Source organism: Lolium perenne, chromosome 3 (assembly GCF_019359855.2).
Source record: "Lolium perenne isolate Kyuss_39 chromosome 3, Kyuss_2.0, whole genome shotgun sequence".
Classification (NCBI taxonomy): domain Eukaryota; kingdom Viridiplantae; phylum Streptophyta; class Magnoliopsida; order Poales; family Poaceae; genus Lolium; species Lolium perenne.
In genome coordinates this window covers 187,562,294-187,588,809 of record NC_067246.2, presented here as the reverse complement: position 1 = coordinate 187,588,809, position 26,516 = coordinate 187,562,294, and the positions used below count along the sequence as shown (strand labels likewise).

Here is a 26,516-nt window from a genome sequence, read left to right as displayed (position 1 = left end):
TTGAACACGCAGCTGGTAGATCTTGTGTAATTTGTACTAGAGTCGATGGCTGTGCATCGGCTTTGTTTCTTAGCTCTAAAGTCGATGTCCGTGCATCGGCTGTATACCATGAAATTTTTTTTTTTACTGGCCGATTTTTCTATCGGCCCCCAATATTTCACTGCACATGTATCGCACATGTTCATCTGATTAGGTGCCCCCCGAGCCGAATCTGCCAGGTAACTGCGGATATCGGCTTTGTAGTTAGCCAAGGCACTGTATTTGAACGTTGGCTCCGTTAGAACTAATGTTGACTCTCATCAGCCGACGTAAAACCGCTGCCCATTAGATCGACGTTGAACACAGGCAGAATGTGTGGTGAGGATAATTTTGGCCGATTGCTGGAATCGGCCTCCACGTTGATTGAATCGCTCAATGAAGGTTTTGCAATGTTCCTCCATAGATCTTTGGGGGCCGATCCCAAGGATCGGCCTCGCCACGTTTGTCCATAGGTTTGTTCTTGCTAGACGGTCTGGCCGGTGGATAAGACCAGCCTAACCCCGTCCTTCGTCACGTCGATGCGCTCGCAGTCGTCCAAATTGATGCCTGAGAGTGGCTCTTGGCCTGCTGTCTCCCAAGCGTTCATGCCAGCCGTTGAAACCTCGGCTGAGTCATCTGCATGGACGACCTCTACCTCATCTCCATCCCACTGTATTACGCATTGGTGCATTGTGGATGGAATGCAACAGTTGGCGTGGATCCAATCTCTTCCTAGCAGGACAGCATAGGTGCTCTTGCTATCGACAATAAAGAACGTCGTAGGGATGGTTTTCTTTCCTACTGTCAGATCCACGTTCAGAACACCTTGTGCGTCAGACGCTTGGCCGTTGAAATCGCTCAATGTCACGTTGGTCTTGATCAGATCCGAGCTAGAGCGTCCCAACCGACGTAGCATGGAGTATGGCATAATGTTGACTGCCGCTCCGGTGTCCACCAGCATCTTGTTGACAGGCTGCCCATTGATATAACCTCGCAAGTACAGGGCCTTCAGATGTCTGTAGCTTCTTTCTCGTGGCTTCTCAAAGATAACTGGCCGTGGGCCGCAGTCAAGTTGTGCCACGGGTGCCTCGTCTAATCCTGGAGCACTAAACTCCGTCGGAAGGATGAATACCATGTTTGTGCCAGCCGATGTTTCATCATCGGCTTTCCTTTGCTTGGGGCACCACTCCATTTTTTGTGGTCGACCCTCTTCATCCAGGGTTCGTTGAATTTTCGCGGCCAGATCAGGCCGCGCCTTCCTTAGCGTGTGCAGGTATAACCTTTCGGCTTCCTCCAAGCCACGCAGTCGCTGAACCCCACGCTTTTGGGAACGGCTGAGTCCATCAGGGCACCACCTTGGCCGGTGGTACCTGTCTTCTTCTTCTTCATCATCGTCTTCCAAATCCTCGAGATCTTCCACCCGAGGGGACTCAGCGTGCTTGTTCCGAGGCGGGAGAGGCCCTAGACGTTGGAACACGGACACGTTAGCTGCATCCTTCCTCTTCTGTCTACATTCTGGGCAGTTGCTGATTGTAGGCAATCGGCTCATTCCTGAATCCCAGCGAAACCGAAGAAGGGACAGTCCCAGTGCCTATCCTCGTCGTCTTCCTCCCTTGACTTTTCCTTGGCACGGCGCTCGCACTTCTCCTCATCACGATCATGCCGACGATGTCTCCTGGCGTCCCTAGCCAGACGATCTCTTTCACCATCGTCGTTGGGTTGTCGGCGTTGGTCATATTGACTCACATACTTGTTGAGGAGGTGATCAGAGAGAGGTCGCTGATATCTCACATTCCTTACTTCTCCCTCTGTGATGTAGCGCTTGCCATCGTGACGGAGCCGATCGCGTGGAACGGCTTCCTCTGTCCTTGCTACGAGAGCAGCTGCCCTCGTCTCCGTCCTTACCAGAGTGGTGTCCAGGTCCTACCATGTTGATGTTGAACGAGAATCCTGGTTGGCACCCTCCAGGGTAAGTGCACTCCACCATGTTAACGGCGGGGAAGGGGTGAGTGTCGACTTTCATGGCGTACTGGTTGAAAATTAGACGTCCTTGTTCTATCGCCATTTGGATCTGCTGACGCCACACCCTGCAGTCGTTGGTGGTATGGGAGAACGAGTTATGCCATTTGCAGTATGGCTTTCCGTTCAGCTCCTGTACCGTGGGGATTTTGAGGCCTTCGGGTAACTTCAGCTGCTTCTCCTTAAGTAAGAGGTCAAAAATTTGCTCAGTTTTAGTTACGTCGAAATCAAACCCTCTGGGCGGACCTGGTGGCTTAACCCATTTGCAGGATATGGGGGTTGCCCCCCGAGTCCATTCAGCCACTGCTACCTCTTGATCTCCCGCAGACCCTTCATCTTCTTCTGTCTCAACCAGGACCACCACACGCTTGAATTTATCCTGGTATACATCTGGGTGGCGCTGTTCATATACTGACAGCTTCTGCACCATGTGCGCCAGTGAAGGGTAGTCTGCTTGGGAGGCCACGTCCTTGATCGGTGATGCGAGACCCACCACCGCCAACTCGACTGCTTCTTTCTCAGTCACACGAGCCGAATAGCATCGGTTCCTAACGGTCCTGAAGCGCTGGACGTATTCTGACACTGTTTCTCTGCGCTTCTGACGTACTTGTGCTAAATCGGCAATGCCAGCCTCGGAAGCCTCTGAGTGATACTGCATGTGGAACTGCTCTTCCAACTGCTTCCAAGTCCGGATTGAGTCTAGTGGCAGCGACGTGTACCATCCGAAAGCCGATCCTGTGAGGGACTGTGCGAAGAACCTTACACGCAGCTCATCTGATGCTGAGATCGTGCCCAGCTGTGCCAAATATCGGTTCACATGCTCGATGGAGCTGGAACCATCTGATCCATTAAACTTGGAGAAATCAGGGAGCCGATATTTGGGTGGTAGCGGGATCAACTCGTACCCGTTGGGGTACGGCTTGGAATAGCCGATTGTCCTCCTTTTCGGCACCATGCCGAACTGGTCTCTCAGGATGGTACTGATCTGATCCGCGGTGCTGGCTGCAGGAGTCGAACTCTGAAGATTCGCCGGAGTGGCATACTTAGCCAGCCATGCTTGCTTTTCCAGCTCTGAGCCAACTGCAGGAGCTGAGCTCTGGAGGTTTGTCGGAGTGGCATACTTAGCTAGCCACGTCTGCTTCTCAAGATCTGTTCCCGAAGTTCCTCCTGTTGTTCCAGAAGTCCCTGCTGTTGCAGTCTGGTTTGTGAGTGCCCAGTTACTGCAGTCTGGCACGTATGTGCACGTGTATCCGTGAGGGATCTCCTTAGGCGCCTCATGCAAGAACTGGTAGTCACTAGGGTCACCACCGATCTTGTAGACGACGTATGCCGGTGAATTCGGCACTTCTGGTGCTGCCAACGCGAATGGCAGCGGTGGACGGGACTGGAGTGGCATCTCTCCTTGGTAAGTCCCGAGAGCTGGTCCTGACGGAGAGTACTGATGCCTCATGATTTCCTGGATCACCCGAAGAGCGACACGCTCCAAAGTGTTCACCAGGCTCTCAGAATGGCGGTGTAGCGAATGAGCTACCATGAAGTTAACCTCCTGACGCAGGGACCTGGTGCGTTCTTCTGACGGAGCGGACAGGTCCACTCCATCGAGCGCGCCTTCAGGTGAGAACCCTTTCCACCTGATGCCATGTGAGCGGGTTCTGTGAAAAGAGCCGATGAGGTCGGCTTCGAGGATTGCTTTGACCTCGTCATACTTCTTCTTGAGCTCCTCGGTCAGGTCCTCGTACGTGATCGGTGCCGTCCGCCATCTCAGATGTAGATGGCGATGCGGTTGATGTCGCAGATGGTCCCACCGGGCGTGCCAGAATGTGTTGCGGTCAGAAACCCACCGGCGAGCAGCGACGGGCAACACAGTAGAGCCGGGAGGCTCCCAGGACTGCGGCTGGCCCTGGTCCCTCCGAGCGACGGCCCGCAAAGACTCGGCACGCACGTCCGATGCTGGTGCAAGGGCGTGCCACCTGACCTATACCTGGTCAGGAAGGTGATGGATGTGCCTCGCTTAGTTTCCTGCATGGCATACACGTAAACATTAAATACGAGCCTCGATCGGCTCTCAGGTTGTCCTGTGAATCGGCTCAAAGAGCCGATCCACCCATGATCCGTACGAGGTGTACGAATATATGGTGGTCCTGCTTGATCAAAATAAAGCTAAAACGACCTACTACGATCTAGGGTTTTCACCACATAATCGGAACATCCTACTCGTGATTGAGCCTGGCGGCCACGCACGGTGATCGTAAACCGACCCTAGACAAGGCCTAAAAACCAACACGAGGTTGATCCCCGGAACATCCTGTCTAGGGCTAGCAAACTACACCCTACGCGCCACTGGATCCTTCAACCCGTTTGTAAGGCCTAACTATGCAGATATTAAACTAATCCTTGAAGAACAAGGAGCAATCATAACGGATCGGATCTACTAAATAATGATCAAGCGGGGTGCCGCCCTTACACCTAAGATAGGCGTAAGGGCGGCTAGACGTCTCAGGGTTGCACGACGACAGCATATGATACGAGGAACAATGCTAACCCTAACACGTCTAAGATAACTACGTTGCTCGCCATCAAAAAGGCTTCAGTACGAGCAACGCATGAACAACGGATGAACGTGTACTGCCTAGATCGCAAGATGCGATCTAGGCAGCATGATGCTTACCCAGAAGAAACCCTCGAGACAAGGGAGTTGGCGATGCGCCTAGATTGGTTTGTGGTGAACGTGATTGTTGTTTATTTCATAAACCCTAGATACATATTTATAGTCCGTAGACTTTCTAACGTGGGAATAATCCCAACCGTGCACGAGCCAAACTCTAACTAACCGACACGTATCCTATCATATTTACAGATACAAGGGCAAACTAGCCCAAACTTCGTGTACAAGGCCGGTTCGCATATTCTTCCATATATATATTCTTCAAGCCCAATCTTGATCGCGGCCCACCTCTGATCCGGTCAAATTCTGGTGATAACAACAAGCCAAAACATCTATAGCGCGAAGAGAAGCCAACTCCTCAAAGGGGACATAAAATTGGGGCATCGAATTGAAGAAATTGTCACCACGATGCAGGGACCACAAACTCTCGTCTTGCATCAACATGGAAGACCCTCCCGCTACACCAGGGCAAGTCTACACCACCCTCACCCCCCAATAAGATCAGATCATTGATGATCGAGTAGATGGAGGAAGTAGCCCCAATAGACTCTAGAGAGCAAGATGGAGCCTCACCAGAAATGTGGAGAGAAAATATGTCAATTTCCACCCATGTCGACGCCACAACTAGCTCACACCATTCCACATGCGCTTAAAAAGAGACACTGACCGTGGTGCAACCCAACATGATACTCATTAACAATAAACCTTCTACATGCATAAAGCATCACAAAACATAGCCCAACACACCTCAAAAAGAAGAAATCAATATTCGCAAGTGGGAGAGCAAATCTTACTTGAACGCCGAGAGTAAGTAGAGGGACGCACAACTACCAGGTCGAAGGTACACAATCTAGGTATTGAGTGCATGCTACTTCAGGCAATAGTGCACATACCAACAGGGACACACCATGTTGGCCTTGAGACTATCACTATATTTCCATTGACACGTGAAGTTCATATGACCACACATCGCAAAGGAACAAGCCACATGAACAAACAGTTTGAGTCAGATGGATAACACATAATTTCCATGTGAAACCCAATGACTGAAAGCCAGGGGAACCGCAGGGTTGCTGCGTCAGAGGATCCATGTCCCAGACCATGGTGTGATGAAGTTTGGCTCTACCTTTAAATCTACTATGGACTTTTATGGAAAGAATCAAGTTTCCATTTAGAGCTGAAGTAGAGTTGTTTCCTTGACATGTGTAGTGATGCATCTATTTGTTTAGGAATAGAATTACACTGCTCACGTACTCTCGAAAAAGAGAAGAGGGTATTTTAAGTTCCTTTTACTAGTGCTAGGGGCCTAAGTCTTTTGGCTACATGCATGCTTCATCATAACATCAAGGTTTGTAGATTGCTGATATCGTGCTTCCTGCACGATATTAGGGGCTAAGTTGATCGAGCGGTGGAATAGTCTTTTCCTTAACACTTTTTCCTACCGTGATGGAGTTGAGGCTCAGTAACCCGTTAAGCCCTAACTCGATCAATCCGTACATAATCGTTTCTCCAACTACGCCACTCCCGTCCGCCCACGCCTGGTCATCGTGCTCCTCCAAGCTGTCTGCTTCAGATTATGCACTTGGTACATATGGGTTTATAAGTTTTTACTTCAAATAAGGCTTTCTATGTTCAGAAAAAAAGTTGCTAGTTCAGCTAATGGGAGTGTGGATTTTTGTAGCTCGCGCTATACATAGCTTGTTTTTTTTAAAATGAAAATGATATTTTAAGGTTTCAAAAAATATCTGAAAAAGAATCTTGATGTAGATAATGTTGTGATTTACATTTCTAAAAAAATCAACTCAAAATACCTTATATTGTGGGCTGCACAAAAATGATAAAATCGGACAATTTTTTAGGTTCTAAAATCTTGCACTGTTCATATGTTTGATTTTGTCATTTTTGTGCATCCCACAGTATAATGTATTTCGAGCTGAAATTTTACAAAGTAGTAGACCACAACATTGTTGACATTTAGATTTATTTTCGGATTTTTCTGAAACTTTAAAGTGCTGATTATAAATTTTTCAAAAACCGAGCTACATGTAGCTCAGTCTACACCAGGCCTTATATGTCAGAAGCATTGCAAGCACTCTATGTTGGCATAGCAAATTCTCCAAAAACAATCAGCAAAAGTAGAAAATTCTGACAATGGCACACTTTTGTTTGCATTTTGATGGAAATGTTACGCCATATGTCATTACAGGTAGGTAGCTCTAGCCCTCCACCTGCGATGGTCAGCATGCACACATGTAATTCACCGAATTCCGCATACCGAGACACTTCTGAACTTGTACTGAAAACCTCAAGAGGATCAACTGAAGTCCAGGAGTCAATCAGCTGTCATTCACACACCTACAGTTGCTAGCTCGCCTGCCAGAGATCCAGGGTACAGCGCGTAGGGTGGAGGTCCCTGATCTTTGCTGGAGTTCAGGTAAGAGCACACGAACTGAACACTGCCGATAAAAGAGTTACATTTGGCGACAAAAAATGACTACATCCATCCATGCTTCAACAAGATACCATCATAATTATTTGAAAAAATCAGCACAAATTATACCATGACAAATAAGCTGACACTGTAGTGTTTCATGGCATCCTGGCCTAATACTCAGCTTCTATTTTTATTTCAAATCATCATGGGACAGCAAAATTCAGGATTTCAAACAAGAAATCTCTTTTTTTACGACACCCGATACAGTACTTATAGCTGGCAAACTGTAGCAAGGCCTCACGAGAGTCAAGTGACACACATCCAGCAGTTAACCACTTCCATCGAGTTGGCCATGGGATAGAAGGTGCGACATGTATTGCTGGAAAAAAGAAGTAAATATCGATATAAAACTTACAAATTAGGAGGGGGAATTAATCCATACAAAGGAGCATAGCTGTTTCGTAGTGCATATTTGCAAGTATTAAGAAACTCACAGCATGGTAAGCATATGGTGGTTTGCCTTGCCGGTCAAAGTGCTTTGCCATGATGGAGAACTCTATTGGACCCCAGTCATCTATTTCAAAACAATTACCTAATGCAGCCTTGTAAAGCTGCAAACCACCAAAAGATGTCAGATATCACCTCTCCGAAGCAAGTGAGCAATTGACATGCTAAAACAAATGAAAATTTATTTACATCTGCTTACTCCTAAGGTAAAATATAAGTTCTCATAGCATAAAGACAAAACGTCTGTTCAGTTTCGTACCTTTGCAGTGTCAGTTAGTAGCTCAGTTCCAGAAGGGTAGGAGGCATAATACTGATCAGCCCTCGAAATGCCAGCCCTTGTCCTACAGTAAGCTCAGAGAGAGAAGAATATTGGCAGGTAAGATCAATAAATGGCAACGTTTACAACTAAGAAAAAAGGACCAATTCAGCATTGACATACGTATTGCTTGTGTAAGCATAGGTAACGAGGGTAGTGAAGGAATAGAATCCAGCATAGGACGCCAGGCGCCTAAACTTCTGAATCTTTAAGATCTCTTTGCACTGATATAGAATATCCATCTCACCGAAGCTTGACACTGGTGTTTAAAAAAGGATAAATCAAGTGAGATTAACACAATTCAACAGAGTCAGCACTGATGCAGCCATGAGCAAATAAAACATTATCTTATATTGCTATTGGAAATTAAAAATTCCTTGGTGATTGTTGATGCCACTTACATAACCAGCTGCCATAGACGCAAAAAGGGAAAAGGCAACACTTCTGCATCTATATATGGGCTTGACAGATTAAACAAGTAATTACACAGAAACTTCTGCATCTATATAGGCACGGACAAAAAGACAGGGAGAATGCCAACACAGAAACTTCTTAATCTATATAACACGAACAAAATACCTAGAGACAAAAGGAGAATGCCTAAATTGTAATATACGGATAAACATCATATGCTTAGAGGCAGTACTGCAGTGGTGGTGGAAACACAGTTAAAAACTGATAAATCAAGTGGTGCCAAACACAGTTGAACAGAGTCGGCACTGATGCAGACATCAGCAAACAAATCATTATCCTACATTGCATCTGGATATTACAAATTTCTAGGTGATTGCTGATGCCACTAACGTAGCCATCTGCCATAGACGCTAAAAGGGAAAGGCAACACTTGTTAATCTATATAGTCTTGATAGGTTAAACGAGTATTGACACAGAACTTTCTGCATCTCTTTAGGCATGAACAAAATACCTGGAGACAAGGGAATGCCTAAGTTCTAATTATACAGAAACATCAAATGCTTAGAGGCAGTGCTGCAGTGGTGAAAAGTGGAAACACAGTTACATTTCCAGGTTCTACATCATTCTACCAACATTTAAGAAACAAAAGGGTCAAAACATAGGGCCTGATATGAACATTGTGCCCCTTCGTCTGTTCCCAACAGGCCCAGCTCACCTACATGTTTTCCTTTTGGACTGATCCAACACATGGCAAGGTTGGAATTATCCCTCAAATATAGAGGTTTTGACACACGGGTTTCTAAGAAGTTCTGCTTTTACTGAAATGTGCCAAAGCCCATCAATAATCAAAACTGTGACAACTGGGTTGACGGCTTGAAAACAAAAACAAAAGGGGGATTGAGATGGAACTCACGGTGCTCAGGTCGGGCAGTCGAGCTTCAAGAGGAGAATTTCTTGAGTGCTGGATTGGTGTGCCGCCGCCACTCCCGCGGGCACGCGGTCGCCTGATGCCGGAGACAAGAGGACCTGGCGACGGCCGCGGGTTGCCGCCGTCCGCCAAAAGGTCACGAGGTACCAGGTCGGCGAGAGCTCCTTCCTTCCTTGCGCACGACACTCGCCGCCGTCAAGAGAAGCAAGACGCGTCGCGCCGGCCGCACCTCGCCGTCGGTCGTCGCCGCTTCGACCTCCAAGCGTCGGGAAGATTAGGGATTTGGGAGCGTCCTGATGTTTCCCGTAGCGTTGGCCGATTTGTTTGGGCCATATGGGCCAGCGAATGTATCCGCAATTCTATTTGCGAGTAACGATTTCCCCATCTTCCGTGTTGCGTCACTCCGGATCCCAGTATTGGCCGGTCTTTGAAAAAAATTACGAAACAGTAAAGGGGGTAAGAGCAAGTACAATAGAGTCCAGTCAGCTAACTATAATATATTAAATAATATATTTTAGATGAGTTGGAGGAGAGAGAAGGGAGGTGGGCTACTATGCAATAGTCAGCTCTTACACGTGCTCCTAGGCATCTTGTGAGAGTGAAAGGTGGGTCATATATTAGTAAAGTACTACATTTTTGTAGCCAACTATTGTACATGTTAGCTATATGATAACTACAAATGATATGACATCTTGTTATAGCCAACACTTGGCTATACTATTGGAATTGCTCTAAAGGATTTGACTACGCGGCGGCGCCGCATAGCACCCCTGCCCGTGCGACGGTTGCTGGGCCCACCCACATCAGGAAATCGAGCGCGCGCGTAGAGCAAAAGCAAGCTCATGGTCCCTGCGGTGGAATCCACCGGCCCCACCCCGTGAAAAAAGCAGCGAAAAAGTTAATTCCCCCATCGAAGAAATGGTGTGTGGCGGAAATTAATTTGGTTCAACCGAATCAAAGCATGACCATACCAAGTAAAGAACTCTCAAAAAGAACTCTAAAAAAGCTGCATGCTGCCAACTCCAAAAAGATGGCATAAACAACTCTGAAAAAAAAATGCATGTATCTCATCTGATTCCCAAACAAATAATAGAACGACGGTACGTGGAATTACAATTAGCGCAAACACTGCACTAATTAATCTAGCAGTTATAAATTGACAGAAAAAGCGGTGAAGATATGCACTAGATTAGCCTCTTTAAAAATTTGGTAGCTACGTCTGATAATTAGGCAACTAGTACCTAATTAATCCGGCAGTTCCTAATATGGCAACTAGAGATAATATAATCCACAAAATTAGCACGAATGAATCAGGTAATTACAGCTAGTTAATCAGGCAGTTACTACTAACTAATAAGGCATTTGGTAATATGGCAACAAAATCTAATTAATCTGTCAATTAAACTAATGAAAATGGCAATTACCCCCTAATTAGGCATATGAACGACCATGTCTTCCTCTAAAGCTCTATGTACTCGTCCATGGCTTCCCGTCCTGCTGCGCTTGATGGCGGCGCGGTCTCCCACTGGTTGTCGGCGGCGAGGCCTTAGACTCACGGCGCTCACACACCCTGCGTTATCGACGGAGGCCTCCTCCTCGTGCCCGTCGGCAGCGGCCCGCTGCATCCCTGGAGGCGGCAGCCTCCTCCTCCGGCGCCTCTCCAGCGCGGCGGTTCTCCCAGCTACTTCAACTTGTGCTTGCCGTCGCGGTGCCTCGGCGGCGTATGCTCGATGGCGGCGCATCCCGCTGCGCGCTCGGTGGCGAGGCGAACTCCTCCTAGCGAGCACGTCGGAGATGCTCGCCGGCGATGGCCTCCCCTGCGGCAGCAATGGTTCCTCATCGCGAGCACGCGCCCGCTGATGCTCGCCGGAGACGAAATCCCCTGCTCCAGTAGAGGGACACCTCTGCAATCTCTGCCGCTCCCCGACGCGCGACCTCACCGCTCCCCGGCGTGGAGCTCCTCCATGTACCAGTGGTGAGAGAGAGAGGATTCTGTAGACACGAGCAATTCACAGGAGTAAAGATAAAGGTAAAGCGGTGCGGGTGGGGCTTCGGCTCATGATGAAAAAAGGTACTGTATCAATTTCTATAGGGCACGATGCACTTTGCACGAATCGTGGCACGTCGCATGGAAGTGTGGCTGTGCGGCGCTTCTGTATATCATTTCCCAACAGTAAATCTTGAAAGTTGAAACTTGCACTCCTTGGCCATTTGATACATTGAAATGGAAACAAAAGAATTCACGAACTTGTCAACAGATGGAATCATTTGCTTCTTCAGCTACCTCATCTACAAAGCATAACAAATACTCATTCCACAGATCGCAAGAAAAAAATCTCATTCCTCAAATCTACATCTTTTTTTTGAAGGGATTTGTGAACTTTATTGATTAGCCAAAAATATTCTTACAATTATTTGTGACTACCTCCTGAACAGATTCTGGTACTGAAAAACAAAGCGACTTAATATTACCGTTCTTGCCTAAATACGCTAATGGCATCTCCAACGCGGCGATCTATCCTGCGCCCGCGCGTACGGATGGGGGTTAAAACGGACAAAAACCCGGCCCAGCGCGCGGATCCATCCCTAAAACGGATGGCCACGGCGTCCGGGACGATCCAAAGCCGGCCCAAATCTGGGCCACGTTTGCATGGCCGCGGACTCCTATCGCTGGCCTCTCGCGTCCTCCCTTTGTCCTCCCCTTGCCGGGGCGTGCACCTTGGACCGCAAAAGAGAATGCGGCCACGACCAGCTCTTCTACGACTACTTCTACTGCAAGGCATTGTTCACACCGGTCATGTTTCGTCGTTGTTTTTGGATGTCCAGACCGTTGTTCACCCGGATAATGGATGGCGTCAAGGTCTACGACAACTACTTCTGCGCTAAAGTGGATGCAATTGGCAAGGTAGGTCTCTCTTCGTATCAGAAATGCACGGCAGCGATTAGGATGCTCGCATATGGTGTTGCCGGTGATTTCGTAGATGAGTACATGCACATGAGCGAGTCGAGATGCTTGGAAGAGATGTACAGGTTCTGCAGAGCAGTGATCGGTGTGTTCGGAGAAGAATATCTGCGGCAACCTAATGCAGAGAACACAGCCCGTATGTTGTCAATCAATGCTTCCAAGAGGTTTCCTGGGATGCTTGGCAGCATAGACTGCATGCACTGGGAGTGGAAGAACTGCCCCTTTGGTTGACAGGGGCGTACAACGGCCATTCTGAGGGGTGCACAGTGATTCTTGAAGCTGTTGCTTCACATGACACATGGATTTGGCACTCGGAATGGACGGCTCACACAATGACATCAATCTGCTGCAGCGCTCTCCGGTGTTTGATAGGCTAGCGTACGGTCAGTCCCCTGATGTGGATTTTGAGATCAATGGCCACCACTACAATAAAGGGTACTACCTTACTGATGGTATCTATCCACCTTGGGCTACACTTGTGAAGACAATCCGACGTCTCAACTCAGAGCAGGAGGCAAGGTTTGCCAAAGAGCAAGAGATAGCTCGGAAAGATGTCGAGCGGACGTTTGGCATCCTCCAAACTCGTTGGGCTATCGTCAGACACCCTGCTAGAGTCTAGAGTGTGCAAACTCTGTGGGAGGTGATGACCGCTTGTGTAATCATGCATAACATGATTGTTGAGGTAGAGCAGGATGATTCACTGTTTGATAATGAGTGTGATGGCCAGGGAGAATTGGTTACTCCTCAAGGTGGTCCGGTATCATTCCAGGATATCATCCATGTGCACCACGAAATTCGGGATCTAGCTGTATACAACCAGCTCCAGGCTGATTTGGTTGAACACATGTTGGCGCATGTTAGCAACAATGCTGCAAACAACAACAATGAAAAAAATCTCGAAGAAAACAATGCCTAGGCCATTTTGTATCATTTTACATTTTTATTTGAATAATACTTTGTTATTGAATACGTGGACAATAATCTTATGTAATAAATCTGAGCATTTCAACTTATTTATATTTTTTATGATTTTAATGCTTTTATTGTGAATTTAGAGCCAAATAGCAACTTCTATGGCCGTGACCTAAATCTGGCCACGTTAGGCGCAGCGTGCGACCCAACGACACGCGGATGCGGGGCTCCATCCACGTGTCCGCGCGGCCATCCAATTTCTCCTATAAATGTCCCTAGACTACCCAGCCATCCAGGGGGTCTGAGAGGGGCAAATGCATCTGGTTCGTTCGTTTGGCAATGCACAGTGAATTTCAGATCCCACTTTCTACCTCAGCCGTTGGATGCGGTAACTTTTCTTTCACCAGCTGCTGCTTGTTCTAGGTGCATGACGGCTGGGCCCGTGCGTGCGTGGGGCCATTTGTTTGAGACAGTGAGCGTATGTGCTCGCGTCGCTTAGGAAATGAAAAAGGTGAAAACCCTAGGCCTTACCGACAGCTCTCTCCCCAATCCCGTGCCTCCCTCTCCTCCCCAATCCAGTCTCCTCTTTTCCTCCCCAATCCGCCGCCTCCTCCACGCGCGGCGGTGCGAGTAGGTGGGTGGCGGTACTTTTGGCTGCGGGACCAGGAGGTTGAGGCGTGGCTGCAGGGAGGCGCGGCGACCGTTGCTCCGCTGCGTGGGGAGAGATTGATGTGACGGCGGCCGGAATCGAATGGGGCGGCGGCGAGCAGGCTAGGAACCGGATGGCGGCGGCGGCGAGCAGGCCAGGAACGGGGCGGCGCCGCCTCATCTCTTTTATCCATCGAGATCTTGCACGGGATTGGCTCAATCCCCATCTCCCGCGGCCTCTGCTGCCTCCCCGGCTCGTCTCCTTCCATCCTCGTTCTTCGGTTTTAGCTACGTCGCGGCCTATGGGCAGGACGGGGAGGCGGGCGTGGCGGCGTTCGAGCGCGGGACGAGCGCGCTGAGACCCTGGACGCCGCCGTGCTGGTCTCCGGGTTCCTCCTCGGCGTGGTCTGCATCTTCCCCGCCAAGATCTTTGGTGGAGTTCCTCCCCAGTTTTTCCTCGGTCAGCGGCGACTCGCGGCGGAACGAGGGCTCCCAAGACGGCGGCTCACGCGTTGCGGAGGAGCTGGGTCGAAGTCGCTGCAGCGGGGAGACGCCGTCCTCCTCGGCCGTCCTACCTCCGGCGACCTCACCATCTTGAACGGATCTGCAGGTATGGCAAATCCTCCTTTCCTTTTTGATTTCTGTGCAATGTCAATCTCCTCTCTGGTGATTCAGAAAGGTGGCTTCCATGCATGTAGATTGTAGATCCTCTAATACATGTAGATCCGTTTCTCTTATTTTCTTCTTTTGAGACTAGCTGATGAAAGTGGTATGGCTGCAGGCTGACCATAAATTATGGTACTGCTGCTTTGTGAAAGTATTTTCTGTTGATTTAGCCTCTGGTTCAGATAAAGGAAGGTACATCATATGAGATAGGTATATTTCTGGTTTCACAACCATGTGCCATTGGCTTACAGTACATGTAATCAAGTATTTCAGTTAAAAAGTAGTACTGAGGAATCTGCAATTACTTTACCATATGAGTAATTAAGCATTTTGAGAAACCAATACGGTGATATGATAGTGCACACATTTTTGGAATCATCAATTACTTAACCATTGTTGAGTGATTGGTTGAAACGACTTGCAGTCTAGCAGCGCACATCAGCATCAAACATTTATTTTTTTAGGTTCCTTCTAAATTACTCAGTTTGTTTCCTGATTGGTTGATCGAATTCCAACACCTTTCTTGCAGTTTGCATTGCGCATTGGTTGAGGAGTGCCTGGCAGTTGGCGAGAGAAGAGGATCAAAAGAACGAAAGGAGGCAAGATTATTTTATGGTTGTGGAACCAGTCTCCCGGATTCTATTTTAGTAAGCAATCTATTTTGTCACTGTTATAGCATCCCTTTTAATGGTGTTATCATGTTGCCTATTTAGACTGTCTCGACATAGAGAAATATGTGACAGCAAAAAACATAGAGAAATATTTAGGTCATTCTTCTTTGTTTAGAAATGTTCCTTCTCCTCACATCAATTTTTTTTTAGGTTCTAAATTACTCAGTTTGTTCCCTGATTGGTTGATCGAATTCCAACACCTTTCTTGCAGTTTGCATTACGTATTGGTTGAGGAGTGCCTGGCAGTTGGCGAGAGAAGAGGATCAAAAGAACGAGAGGAGGCAAGATTATTTTATGGTTGTGGAACCAGTCTCCCGGATTCTATTGTACATGCAGATGCAGGTGCAGCCTTCTCCGCCTTGATTTATTCTGGGCAGCTTTCCATCCTAATCTCTAACATGTGTCCCGTCTTTATTTTTTTTTCTCCCACAAGATTTGGTTTGATGTTGAGATTTGGCTGGGTCTCGATTCAATTTTGGCCAGGTGGTGCGCTGAATACTCCTGCTAATTCTAATGGTTTGTCTGGTTTATGCTTTAGTTCTTACCATTCATGTTTTTTAAGGCTTTTTGGTGATGCGTTGTTGTCTCTCGGAATACAGGTATTGGGAAATGCGGCAAAACTTATATGAGCTGGATTTCACTGTTGTTGCCGTGAGGTACATCTCATAATCCAGTCGCTTGACTTACTTACTCCTGCCTATAGTAAAAATGTCGAGTTGTCTCAACTTTGTACCATTTTCCTCTATATAAACTACTTACATTACCAGAGATGTGACTCTTTTTCTCATGATAAATATATTATTATCCTTCATTTTAGGGCACTAATGACACCGTTGTTTTACACATGCTTGATTCCGTTACCGTCCAACCACGACAAATTGATCAGTAAACTAGGCATTAATCATTTTGCCGAAATAAGATAACACAAAATATATACCTGTTCAAATCTTCAATACCTTCACTGCACACCATTCCGATCTCACACCAACAAACATAAACGAGGCACTTCTGGAGAGCAAAGGCGGTTGCGTTTCCAAGTATTTACATGAGCCAAAAATACAGTAACTAATTACGCATATGCTTCTCACTATTTAGACTTACAGAATTCTCTTCTTACTGTGTAATTTGCAGCTGACAAACTTACTTATTTTCTGTGCAAAGCAATATTAAAGTTTCATTTTTGGTTCCAGGGAAACACAATGGAGGTATGTGTGCCAGCCAATCGTACAGGTCAGTTCAAAGAACTTCTGAAGAAAGGCTATGTGTGCACCAGTCAATCGTACAGGTCAGTTCCACATGATTTTGATTTTTTTACATTCAGCTGTGCTTTGGTTAGCCTCATGTTGTTAATTTTTGGGTGCTGCTGATTGAATTTCTCTGAATTTAATATTTAGTTTTTTTTATCTCAGCTATATATATCTTGGATGTTCAGTGCAAATTAGTTACTGTATTTTGGAGCCTGCTGTGCCAAAGTGAGCTCTTGGTTTTCGATTTTATTAAAGTTTAATTTTGCTTAGGCTCATGTTGTTAATTTTTGGGAGCTGCTGATTGTATTTCTCTGAATTTAATATATAAGTTTTTTTATCTCAGCTATGTAGAGTATCTTAGATGTTTAGTGCCATGCCAATGATTGTGATATATCTATGTTGTGTAGCCATGTAATTAATAATGCTTGATGTTATTTTGTTTATTGGATACATCTCGCATGGGTGAGATCAGAAGGTCTAGGTCATTGTTTGGCAATGTATCTGTGGCTTACGCTGAAAACTTCCTCTCATAATGATGGTTCACTACAACAGGGCAGAGCTTTGGTAACACAATCTTGTGTTACCACATGTCCAAAACAGTGTTACTAGGCCATATAGTAACACATTTGGACATGTGTTCCATTAGGCCGTGTTACTAAGTGATGTCGACGGTCACACATAATAATTGTTACCATATGTTAGATATTGTGTTACAATTTGTATTGTAGTAACATGCATATTTTGTGTTACTAGGTGCGTTGGTAACACATTTTTGTAGCTATAGTAACACCGACAGTAACATATTTATGTAGACGTAGAAAATTTGGGGTGACATATTTTTGCAGCTTTAGTAACATAATTAGTAACATTCTTTTTAGCTTCATGATACAATTAGTAACATAAGATCCATATATTGTAACACCATGGTAATAGATTCTGTAATTATGGTAACACCAAGAGTAAAACTACAATATTAGTATGGCAACATAATAAATTTTCTATTATTGATCACAATATTATGTTAATCAGTACAAAGCTGCTGTAACACAGTATTGTGTTTTTACAATTCCAAATTTTTAGTGGGGCATGACACCATGGAAATATCAGTGAACATAAAGAACGACGCCACTAAAAGAGCATTCATTACATTTAAATTATTTGGAACACACTCTAAAAAATACATTATTCAATCCATCGATAAACACTAACTGTATTTGCTACTTCTAGTCTTCCATAGAAAAAATTGTTCTTGCGCGAGCAAAACATCCAACCATTGGACCTCACTATTAGATTGTCGTTTCAACCTGCTAAGAGAAAAACAGAAAATAATTACATTCAAAGCTGCAATGGATATTATATACGTATTCCAAAATGGAAGAAAGTAAACACACACAACAAAAAGAGAGTGGCAGTTAAATGAACAATAGCACCAATGCATAAAATTTAAGAAAACCCAAGTAATAGATAAACTTGCATCAACGCCTATGCACGCCTTACAAAGCAGCAGGACATAAATCATCACCTTATTGCCAACTATTATGTCCTGGAAGCAAACACAAGTTGGAGGTTGTGAATTATTTCCAGCATGTATGAGAATTAAACCACTACTTTTTGGTAATATTTTTGCTGACGAAAATGCATATTCATTTACATAAGTAAATATGAAAGGGACTGTTGTGCACATTGCATAATACCGGAAAATATACTAAAGAACAACTCATAATTTTCCACAACATGATTATATAACACGCTGAACTTTTTTTTTGGTTTTCGCATTTTCTTTTCAAATTAGAACAACCTCATGTACAGAAGAATTCTTTTGCTTATATGCATGGAACAAAGCAGACTGGAATCAATTCATTAATTTGCGCAAGCCCTATCAAGTGAGACACCTCATCCTTCTGAGACAAGAGGACTACAAGTGCATTCAAATTATGAAATGTTTTTCTCCTCAACACTAACATGGCAGTGTAATAAACATTATGTCTTTTGGAGAGGACTATATCTAAGAAATTTACAACCATGTACACAGATTCAAGGATCGTTATACAATACGTATTTAACCAAGTGATCAACATAAGATCCATATAATAATTATATATTGTAAATAAGAAAAGTAAAATTGTAGAAATTATAATCTTGTGGAGTCCCAACAGAAAATACAACAGTAGTATACTAGAACAAATGCAACCATTTAAGAAATTATGTCGTGGAGTAGATATATAAATATCTGAGGGGGTGAGCTTTACACATCTACTCCAAGTGCGAAATTGGGAATACATTCACCCAGAATTCGACTGCAGACTAGAGGATAGACATTCAGATCTGAAGGTGTAAGAGATCAACAAAACTGCACGTGCATCTGTACATGGCTACGACGCACCCTGGATTAGCAATGTCAAATAAAAAACGTATGAATTTGTAGCAGATAAATGAAGGAAGGGGAAAGGGAAAAGGAGAATCAACTAGACAAGTCGGTAATTTCGGAAAGCGAAGTCATTTACGCATGAACTCTGTAGTCTCGAACAGGTAAAGGACACAGGATTGCCTGAATGAATAGGTAAGGCGTGGAGGAAATAAAAGTTCTGACCTCTGCCGCTGCTTCTTGGAGACGGGCAAGGTGATGGTGAGCAATACCTGGGAGGCGGCGACGGCGAGGACCAATGATTCACGAGCTGGTGCTGCTGGGACAGAGGGGCAGGGAGGAAGACGGTGAGGTCGTGAAGAGTGTCGAGCCTGCAGCTGGCTCGCTGCCGGTGGCTGGATATAGCAGCGCCGCCCAAGAGTCAGCGAACGAGGAAGGTGGGCAAGCTTGGGGCGCCGGGGGGATCTCGCGGGGCGGCGGCGGCGGTGAATCGAGCGGGGCAGATGCGGTGGTCAACAGATCGATGAGTTTTTTTCGGGGCAATATTGGTATTGCGCTGGATTAATTAGAAGGGGTCTATAAATAGGAGGAATCAATAGAGGGAAAGCCGGAAATGTGTGTATAGCGGGAATACTAATATTTTCCCTCGCAAAGTTTTTCGTCTCAACCAAAATAACCACATTGATGGAGGGAAAACATATTATTCATTATTCTTTACTACTTGTAGAGGGAAAATTATTTGACTCGGGTGAAATTAAAACAAAGTAGAGATTTTTTCTTTCAATTAAGACAAATATAAGAAAAAAAATTAAATATAGATTCACTAACACGGCAAGAATTTATCCACTTAAATCTGTAGATTAAGATGTCAACAACAAATGCAATAAGATGGTTGGTCGATGTGTTGATCAAAAAAAATCATGGTGTAGAAATCTCTAGTGGTTGGAGAAGATTCATTCTAAAATAATCGCAAAGAGGAGCACCTACGACGAGCTTATTGGAGGAGATGGTGCCTTGCTCAACCGCCACACCGCAAGCATCAGCAACAACAACACCACCACCATGCTTCGGACGCCGCTTGGAAGCATCCGGAGCTCCCTCAACATCGGCATGGAGCCAAAACCTACCAGGGCAATCCTAAACCTATAAGTAGAATTACAACTACTAGTATGTACATGTCCCCGCGCTACACTCCCTTGACCGCACCGGTCGGGAATGCCACCGGGAGGAGAAAAGGAGAGAGCCGGGTGTAATTTCATCGACTCTCAAACTGGAGTGGTGCGAGGAGCAGGGGAGGCTTCAAGAGAGATGTTTTCTCATGTCTTTGCTCACCTTACTACATGTTTATAAATATATTTTGTAATACATTTTGAGTAACACAAATTCATATGTTACTCTACCAATAGTTGTAACACCTTTCATATCTTACCACATATGTGTTACCGTCTACAGCTGGAACACAAATGATGTGTGACTGCATTTTTACTTGTGACACATTTTTACATGTGTTACATGATTGTGTTACCAAAGCTTTGTCCTGCTGTAGTGGTTGCTGTGTGACCTTATCAGTGGTTTATGTTGGAAGCGAGCATGTTTTTTGATAACTTCTTCTACGCTGGTGACTGTTGGCTGAAGTTATTCCAGTGCGAGAACTGAGCTATACTTCAAGTGTATCTCTGCTGTAATCATTAGCATCAGACCCATGCTATGTACGGAAACTGTGTCAACATCATATTATTTCCAGGGAGGGTTGCAGGTGATTATTGGTTGAACATTGCCCATGTAGCACTCACCTGGGTGTGTATTGTGCTAATGTCTACCATGGTATAACTCATCTTCATGATACTGACGTGAATATGATATTGAGGATGTACTGAGTGGTATTCCAGGCAAAGCATGTGCAATACTTTTATTAGTTCAGCGCTGATTATTATTTTCTTACCTTTCAAAGCTATATTTGTAGAGGTAATTGATATTTTTCTATCTCTCTTTTTCGTTGTTGTTTGAATTATCTTGCTCTAATGTCAGACATTTTTCTAGATTACTATGCTGAATTATGTGCTCTTTCATGGTTAAAGGTTCCACAAGCTTTACTTGTCGAAGGTACTTATTTGTTCCTTTTAGCACAACCCATTAATATTTTTACCATAAAATATGGTCTCTTTATTGCTTCTTGAGTAAACAAGTTCACTAGATGGTTGTAACCGTTTGGAGTGCAAAGTTCTGATTGGCCAAAATTATTGTTTCATTGCTACAGCTTGCCACTTGCCTCCAGACCAGCTAGCTATGTACATGTGCTTAATAATTTAACCCACAGATAAATTTTTGCTGTCAATTAATCTCAGGAGCCAGGTTGTTTCTATATCCCAGCTGTATGTTGTTTTACTTGACGAGATTGATCGAGAAAAAAAAGTAAGATATAAATGGATTTTTGTTTCCATACTCCATAAAGACATCAAATTTGCATGTACATAATTATGGATATTTCTTTATCGCACCACACCAGACATGTCTTCAGAGCTTTGGAAATGGGCATAACTAATTATTTTGAAAAAGCACTTTGTCAGTGATTAATGGTTAAAGGTGACTCCGCATGCTACATATATACATAGCATATAGTTTAAATTGATCAGTGCCAAACTGTGTATGGTATTCCTCTCCTTTTCATTTACTCTCTACTTTCAATCTTCATTTAAATAGGCATATGCAGAAAATATGAAGATATAAAAGCATAGCAAACTAGAGGGAGGTATTTGCGTAGTAAAACAGTGTTTTCCAAACTGCGGCACCACTTTCCAAATTCATCACGTTCTCGGTTCTCCTGTTCTGCTAGGTATAGGAATTAGTAACTAACATCTTGATTTCCTGTACGCTAGAGATTCTTGTGTTCATGTAACTGGAAACCTCGTGTCATTAATGAGGTATTGTTTCTAGAGCATTGTGCATAGATTGTTTTAGTGCCAATTATAAATTATCTGATCCCCTGGCTGCAGTGCATAGGTTGTGTTCTTTATCTGGAATCACTCGGCTTGGATATCTACTTCTACCTCTATTTGATGGCATATCACTATATAGGCTGAGGCTGAATCACACAATGTTCCGGAGCTGCACCGTCCGCCCCGCACCTTTGCTCCCACCCTCGCTGGCTCCAGACGCCACTCCTCCGCCGTGGAGTCGCTCACCGCTGGGCGTCCGCCATCGCCGGGCTCGCCCTTGTCACTCCTCTTGCGCTAGGTCGTTCTTGTGGTGGCGCTGGGCCGGAGGTGGAGGAGCAGCGAGGGACGGCGCTGGGCCGGAGGAGGAGGAGAAGCGAGGGGCGGAGCTAGGACGCAGGTGGAGGAGCAGCGAGCGGCTCTTGGGGTGGCGTTGGGTGAAGGAGGTGCTGGACACAGGCTGACCAGTGCTGGCCTCCCCTCCCTCGGCCATGCCCTCACCCATCACCGTCCTGGCCGCCTCTTCCCCAACCCTATTCTCTAAGCAGAGCAAGTTCCCCCAAGCAGCGTTGCTTTACTCATCAAAAAACAAGTACTCACATTGATTTTAGATCACGCTTGAGCAGTTTGTCCCCAAATTAAAAATTTACTGTTGAAATGTAGTCAAGTCAGACCTTTTGTGATTCCGAAGGAGTAGTCTGTTGTGGGTCGAAATAAATGGTAATTTTGCTTTGATCAGTTTCGTTGCAGTCAAAATAATTGATATTTTTTGGTGGTAATATGGATGCACTTGCCGCTGCTGGTATTGCCTAATAATACGACTAACCATGCACATGTCAGCTTCATCTGATATTATGTCTTTCATTTATATATCTTTGATTTGACCCTCCATCTTTCAACAACTTTCTTATGTAATACTAAACCAAACGCAGTTTACTTTGATGCTAATTTATTTAGCTCTTTGTTCCATTGCAGGAGATTATCAACTCACTTTTTGTTTACAGGAAAATTTATTGAGACTCAAGAGTCAAGACAAAGGCAACAAAATTTTGAAGGTGATAATGTTTTTTGTTCCCATATGTGAATGAGTACTAACTGCTACAAATATGTACTAGGCATTAGATAGTTTGCAGATTCCTAGATTAAAGCATGGTTACTGCATAGTTTGAATTTATGGTCCTTATCCCTTCCATCCTTGAGTGCTCTAGCCATCAGTGTTTGAAACATCTTAAAGCCTATGTTCCTATGAAAAGATTCCTGTCTGGTTTGTTATTTGTTTATTTATTAAAATATTTTTCATATGTGTTACTTTCCTCTGGCTCTAATTACGGAACAGTTGAGGAGAATTATGGTTAAACTTAAATTATACATGCAAGTTTATTAATTCTCTAGCTATGCTCACACTTATCTTGATTGGTTATTATTTAATCATACCATTAATGTTGTCCTCATTTTTTAATGTGGTTTTAATGCAAAGATAGGTTCTTGTTGGTGTTACAAGTTCTATTAAAAGTAATATCTTTTGTTCCTTCCTCTTCTATTGATGCACATGTATTCTTGGTTACAGTGTGCGACTAGCCAGAATGTCATTGCGATTTGTGAGATTCTGCCTTATGAAAACTTTGGAGATAGAGTTATGAAACGATCATCTATCAAATTAAGATATATAAATTCCAGAGTACCACATGCATCTCTCTTTTCTTCTACATATCCAAATCCCTATTTTGAACATGCTCAGTTTGGCGATGCACAGTTATTTGGTACTATAAAGACTGCGTTGATAAATATATTCTTGCTTGATCTGGTCCAGGTCGCTGTTTTGTGCCGCGGCGGAGCGACAAGGGACAGGAAGGTAGTAAGAAAGACTTGTGCTTGCTTTTAATCGTTTTCCGTTTCATATTAAATCTTAATTTACACCGGTAGGCTTCATCTGATCTCTAGACTTCTTTACTTTGTTTTCATGTAGGTAGGATTTTGTTACCATTATGCAGATGCGCACTGACTTCTGAAATTCATTAATCTAGACACCTTGGTGCTGGAGCTTTTGTGATGAATGATAAATGAGGTACCAAATGAATATAAAAGCATTGCATAAAGTATCTGGATAGCTATGCTTCAATTTAGATTGTTTTATTCTTATGATTTTCTCTATGAACTTTTCCTCTTTGTACAGGTTTTGATCGTTTGATCATGCTGGTAGTAGGCCATTGCCCCTTCAAGCCAGCAAGATGCCTGTTGTACGTCAATGAATAAGAGCGTCCATCCAAGATACTAAGGTTAAACCCGATTCTTTCTCTGGCAAGGGGCATGTTTTCTTGGTGGGTATACTATTTTTCTCTTGTCTGAAAGTCATGCATAAATATTAATTTTGATTCTGCAGTTTCCGGCCATTTTATATATGTTTTTAAGCTAAAAGCTCTTAATCATTGTTTTTCCCTATTTGCAGCCGCTATTTCAGTAAACGATTTGATATGCTAAAGAATAATATGTAGAGAAGTCATGTTGTCAGTACCATTTCAGGCTTCGGTTAGCTCAAAAAGATAGTTCAATGAGAAATTTTGTTTTTCCAGGCCAATGAAGTGACTGAGCCAAATTAATAATACCATGTGGTTTTTCTTTTTAAGGTCAATGAAGACTGCAATGCTTCGTCTGCTCAAACCACAACCTCGGGGGAACCAGGAACTGATTTTAGGCAGCCGATGGTGGTGGACGTGAGTTTGTGGACCATCTGTTCTCGTTTCATTTGGTTCAGATTTTGTTGTTCTTCCCATTCTCTCTATTGTTTAAGATTTAATCTTTTGTTTGTGCTATGCAGCAGGAAAGAAGCTCAACCACGGGATTACGAAGTTCATGCCGCGCAAGCAGGTGCACCTTCCAGTGCCATGCTCCTAGAGCTTGTGTTCTGCTTTTGGCTGCTATATGTGACATATGAGAAGTTCAGTTTTTTCATTTATAGCGTTTGGTTGGTTTCAGGAGGGTCTAGCACTGCTAATCTTCTACAGGCTTTGGAGGAGTACCTGCCAGTTCTGCTAGGATTGGTGAAAGAAAGAGGTCATCCTATCCTATACTGGTTTCTGTTGTTGCTATGATAGTGTTGTGGACTGATTATCATGCCTGATGTTGCAGGCAGTGAGCTGAGAAACAAAGTGCAGTTTGTTTGGTCTAACCAAGAAGATGATGCTGAGGTAATTCTGTGGTCCATCCATGTTCAAACATGAGGCTGGGGTTAAGATTCTCAAAAAGTTAAATCATGGTTTGATTGCAGGAGACATCCATGGCAGATGCTTGGTACGAGGTGTTGTCTATGCTGCACCTGATGGCCATGGTGTGCTTCCTGCAGGCCAACTCTCTGCTTCTTCCTAGGTCATACAGTGACGGCTATGGGCCGAGAGTATCTGAAGGTTCGTGATTCAGTACTTACATCTTGGATTATGAATACTATTAATTTTCATAATCTATTGCATTGTGATAAGCGCTAACAACACAATACACATATATCCGGTGCAGAGAGCAGGCGAGCCACTGTTGATGTTTTCTTGAAAGCAGCTGGGTTCTTGGATTGTGCAGTTAATCAAGTACTTCTGCAGATACCACCCGAGAAAAGGTTTCATACTTGGTGATATCAGTTTATAAATCTCAAAGAGCCCAATTCGCAATGACATCTACTGAGTTTTATTTTTTATGTTAATTTCAGAAGGGCACTCCCAGTAGATCTAGCAGAAGGAAATCTAAAAGCACTTAGCTTGCAAGGACTTGGCCAGGTACTCTTCAATATGTAACAAAACAAACACTTTTTTTTATTTTTTTGTGAAAATAAGGCCCTCTTTACAAAATAGATTACTTCATAATCTCCTCCAAAACTGAACTAGCTCAATTCAGTTCTTGGAAAGTTGAGTGACCTATCATCTTCAAATCCTACAGGGAGTTGATATGCAACTTGGATTGGCAATTGATAATCCAAAGGCTACTTTAGCAGTAAAACGGCGTTTAGCTTGCGAACTGGTCAAATATTGGCAACAGGTACATCTTTTTTCTTTGAGACCTATTTTGAAGGGCTTATGAGCATGTGGGCCTGTTCTTTCCCATCATACTACATCATTTCATTTTTTCTTTAAAAAGCTATTCCAAAAACTTATTGCACTTGAATCGACAAATTATTGTTCTACAGATTAAGGATAGCATACCAGAGCTTCCTTTGTCAGATGGATGGGCGAAAAAAAAAGCACACACTATTTGTAAAGTGGAAGTATGCTGAAGCAAAGGTGTGCAGACCAGCTTAACATTATTTTCTCTTCGACATGTCGGTAGACAGTATGTAGATTTCTTTACTTTTCCTTCTAGAGAGATTTAAACAGGTGATATTTTTCTTCATATATTTGCCAGGCTGCTGCATACTATTTCCATGGGTTGATTCTTGATGAGGGAGACACGGAAAAATCTCACGAGATGGCAATATCCTCACTACAAGCATCAGAGGAGTTTCTGAAAGAGAGTGAAAGGGCTTCAGAGGCCTTCCATTCAACTCCTCCGACATCAAGGTCATTTGACAAATTTTAAGCCTTCTTTAGAACTTGATTAACTTGTTAAAAAATGTTCCTATTCTACAAGTAACCAAATACTCCGTATGTTACTGTAGATTTGATTTCCAAATTGAAATAGACCACCACAATTACTGTAGCTATATTACTAAAGAGGTGTGGTTGTTTGCTAAACTGAATTGCAGTGTGTTGGTGCTGCTTTGTTGTCGAACTGAACAACTATTTTGATGTTGTTGTTTTCTTGTTGAATTGAAACATGTCCTGCTGCTG

At 44.2% G+C, this 26,516-nt stretch overlaps 2 protein-coding genes and 3 long non-coding RNA genes across 6 annotated transcripts; 3 read left to right on the top strand and 2 right to left on the bottom strand.

Moving 5' to 3' along the window:
* Window positions 1–7,209: 7,209 nt before the first annotated feature.
* Window positions 7,210–9,633, bottom strand: LOC127342875 (uncharacterized). Of its 2 annotated transcripts, none has more exons than XM_071828264.1 (5): window positions 9,287–9,633; window positions 8,083–8,211; window positions 7,903–7,984; window positions 7,631–7,747; window positions 7,210–7,515 (listed from the first exon to the last, which is right to left on the bottom strand). In XM_071828264.1, the coding sequence occupies exons 2-5, from the start codon at window positions 8,199–8,201 to the stop codon at window positions 7,465–7,467; spliced, it is 369 nt and encodes a 122-aa protein (XP_071684365.1). In that variant the 5' UTR covers window positions 8,202–8,211; window positions 9,287–9,633; the 3' UTR covers window positions 7,210–7,464. The 2 variants fall into 2 exon arrangements, with proteins under 2 accessions (XP_071684365.1, XP_051224855.1); XM_051368895.2 differs by having other exon boundaries at window positions 8,083–8,218; window positions 9,287–9,631.
* Window positions 9,634–14,217: 4,584 nt separating this feature from the next.
* On the top strand, window positions 14,218–16,429 carry LOC139837609 (uncharacterized). The gene is made up of 7 exons (XR_011754166.1): window positions 14,218–14,436; window positions 14,608–14,702; window positions 15,022–15,139; window positions 15,375–15,505; window positions 15,597–15,679; window positions 15,763–15,819; window positions 16,354–16,429. It is a non-coding gene; the product is annotated as an uncharacterized lncRNA (long non-coding RNA).
* A 1,088-nt stretch (window positions 16,430–17,517) lies between these two features.
* On the bottom strand, window positions 17,518–19,337 carry LOC127342874 (uncharacterized). The gene is made up of 2 exons (XR_007876934.2): window positions 19,048–19,337; window positions 17,518–17,714 (listed from the first exon to the last, which is right to left on the bottom strand). It is a non-coding gene; the product is annotated as an uncharacterized lncRNA (long non-coding RNA).
* A 1,196-nt stretch (window positions 19,338–20,533) lies between these two features.
* Window positions 20,534–24,210, top strand: LOC139838524 (uncharacterized). The gene is made up of 7 exons (XR_011755633.1): window positions 20,534–20,740; window positions 20,816–20,878; window positions 22,684–22,763; window positions 23,519–23,560; window positions 23,675–23,773; window positions 23,882–24,026; window positions 24,155–24,210. It is a non-coding gene; the product is annotated as an uncharacterized lncRNA (long non-coding RNA).
* A 32-nt stretch (window positions 24,211–24,242) lies between these two features.
* On the top strand, window positions 24,243–26,229 carry LOC127342873 (uncharacterized). The gene is made up of 10 exons (XM_071828263.1): window positions 24,243–24,419; window positions 24,524–24,573; window positions 24,682–24,759; window positions 24,835–24,893; window positions 24,974–25,109; window positions 25,216–25,312; window positions 25,403–25,469; window positions 25,630–25,728; window positions 25,877–25,970; window positions 26,092–26,229. The coding sequence occupies exons 1-9, from the start codon at window positions 24,313–24,315 to the stop codon at window positions 25,961–25,963; spliced, it is 780 nt and encodes a 259-aa protein (XP_071684364.1). The 5' UTR covers window positions 24,243–24,312; the 3' UTR covers window positions 25,964–25,970; window positions 26,092–26,229.
* The last annotated feature ends 287 nt before the right edge of the window (window positions 26,230–26,516 follow it).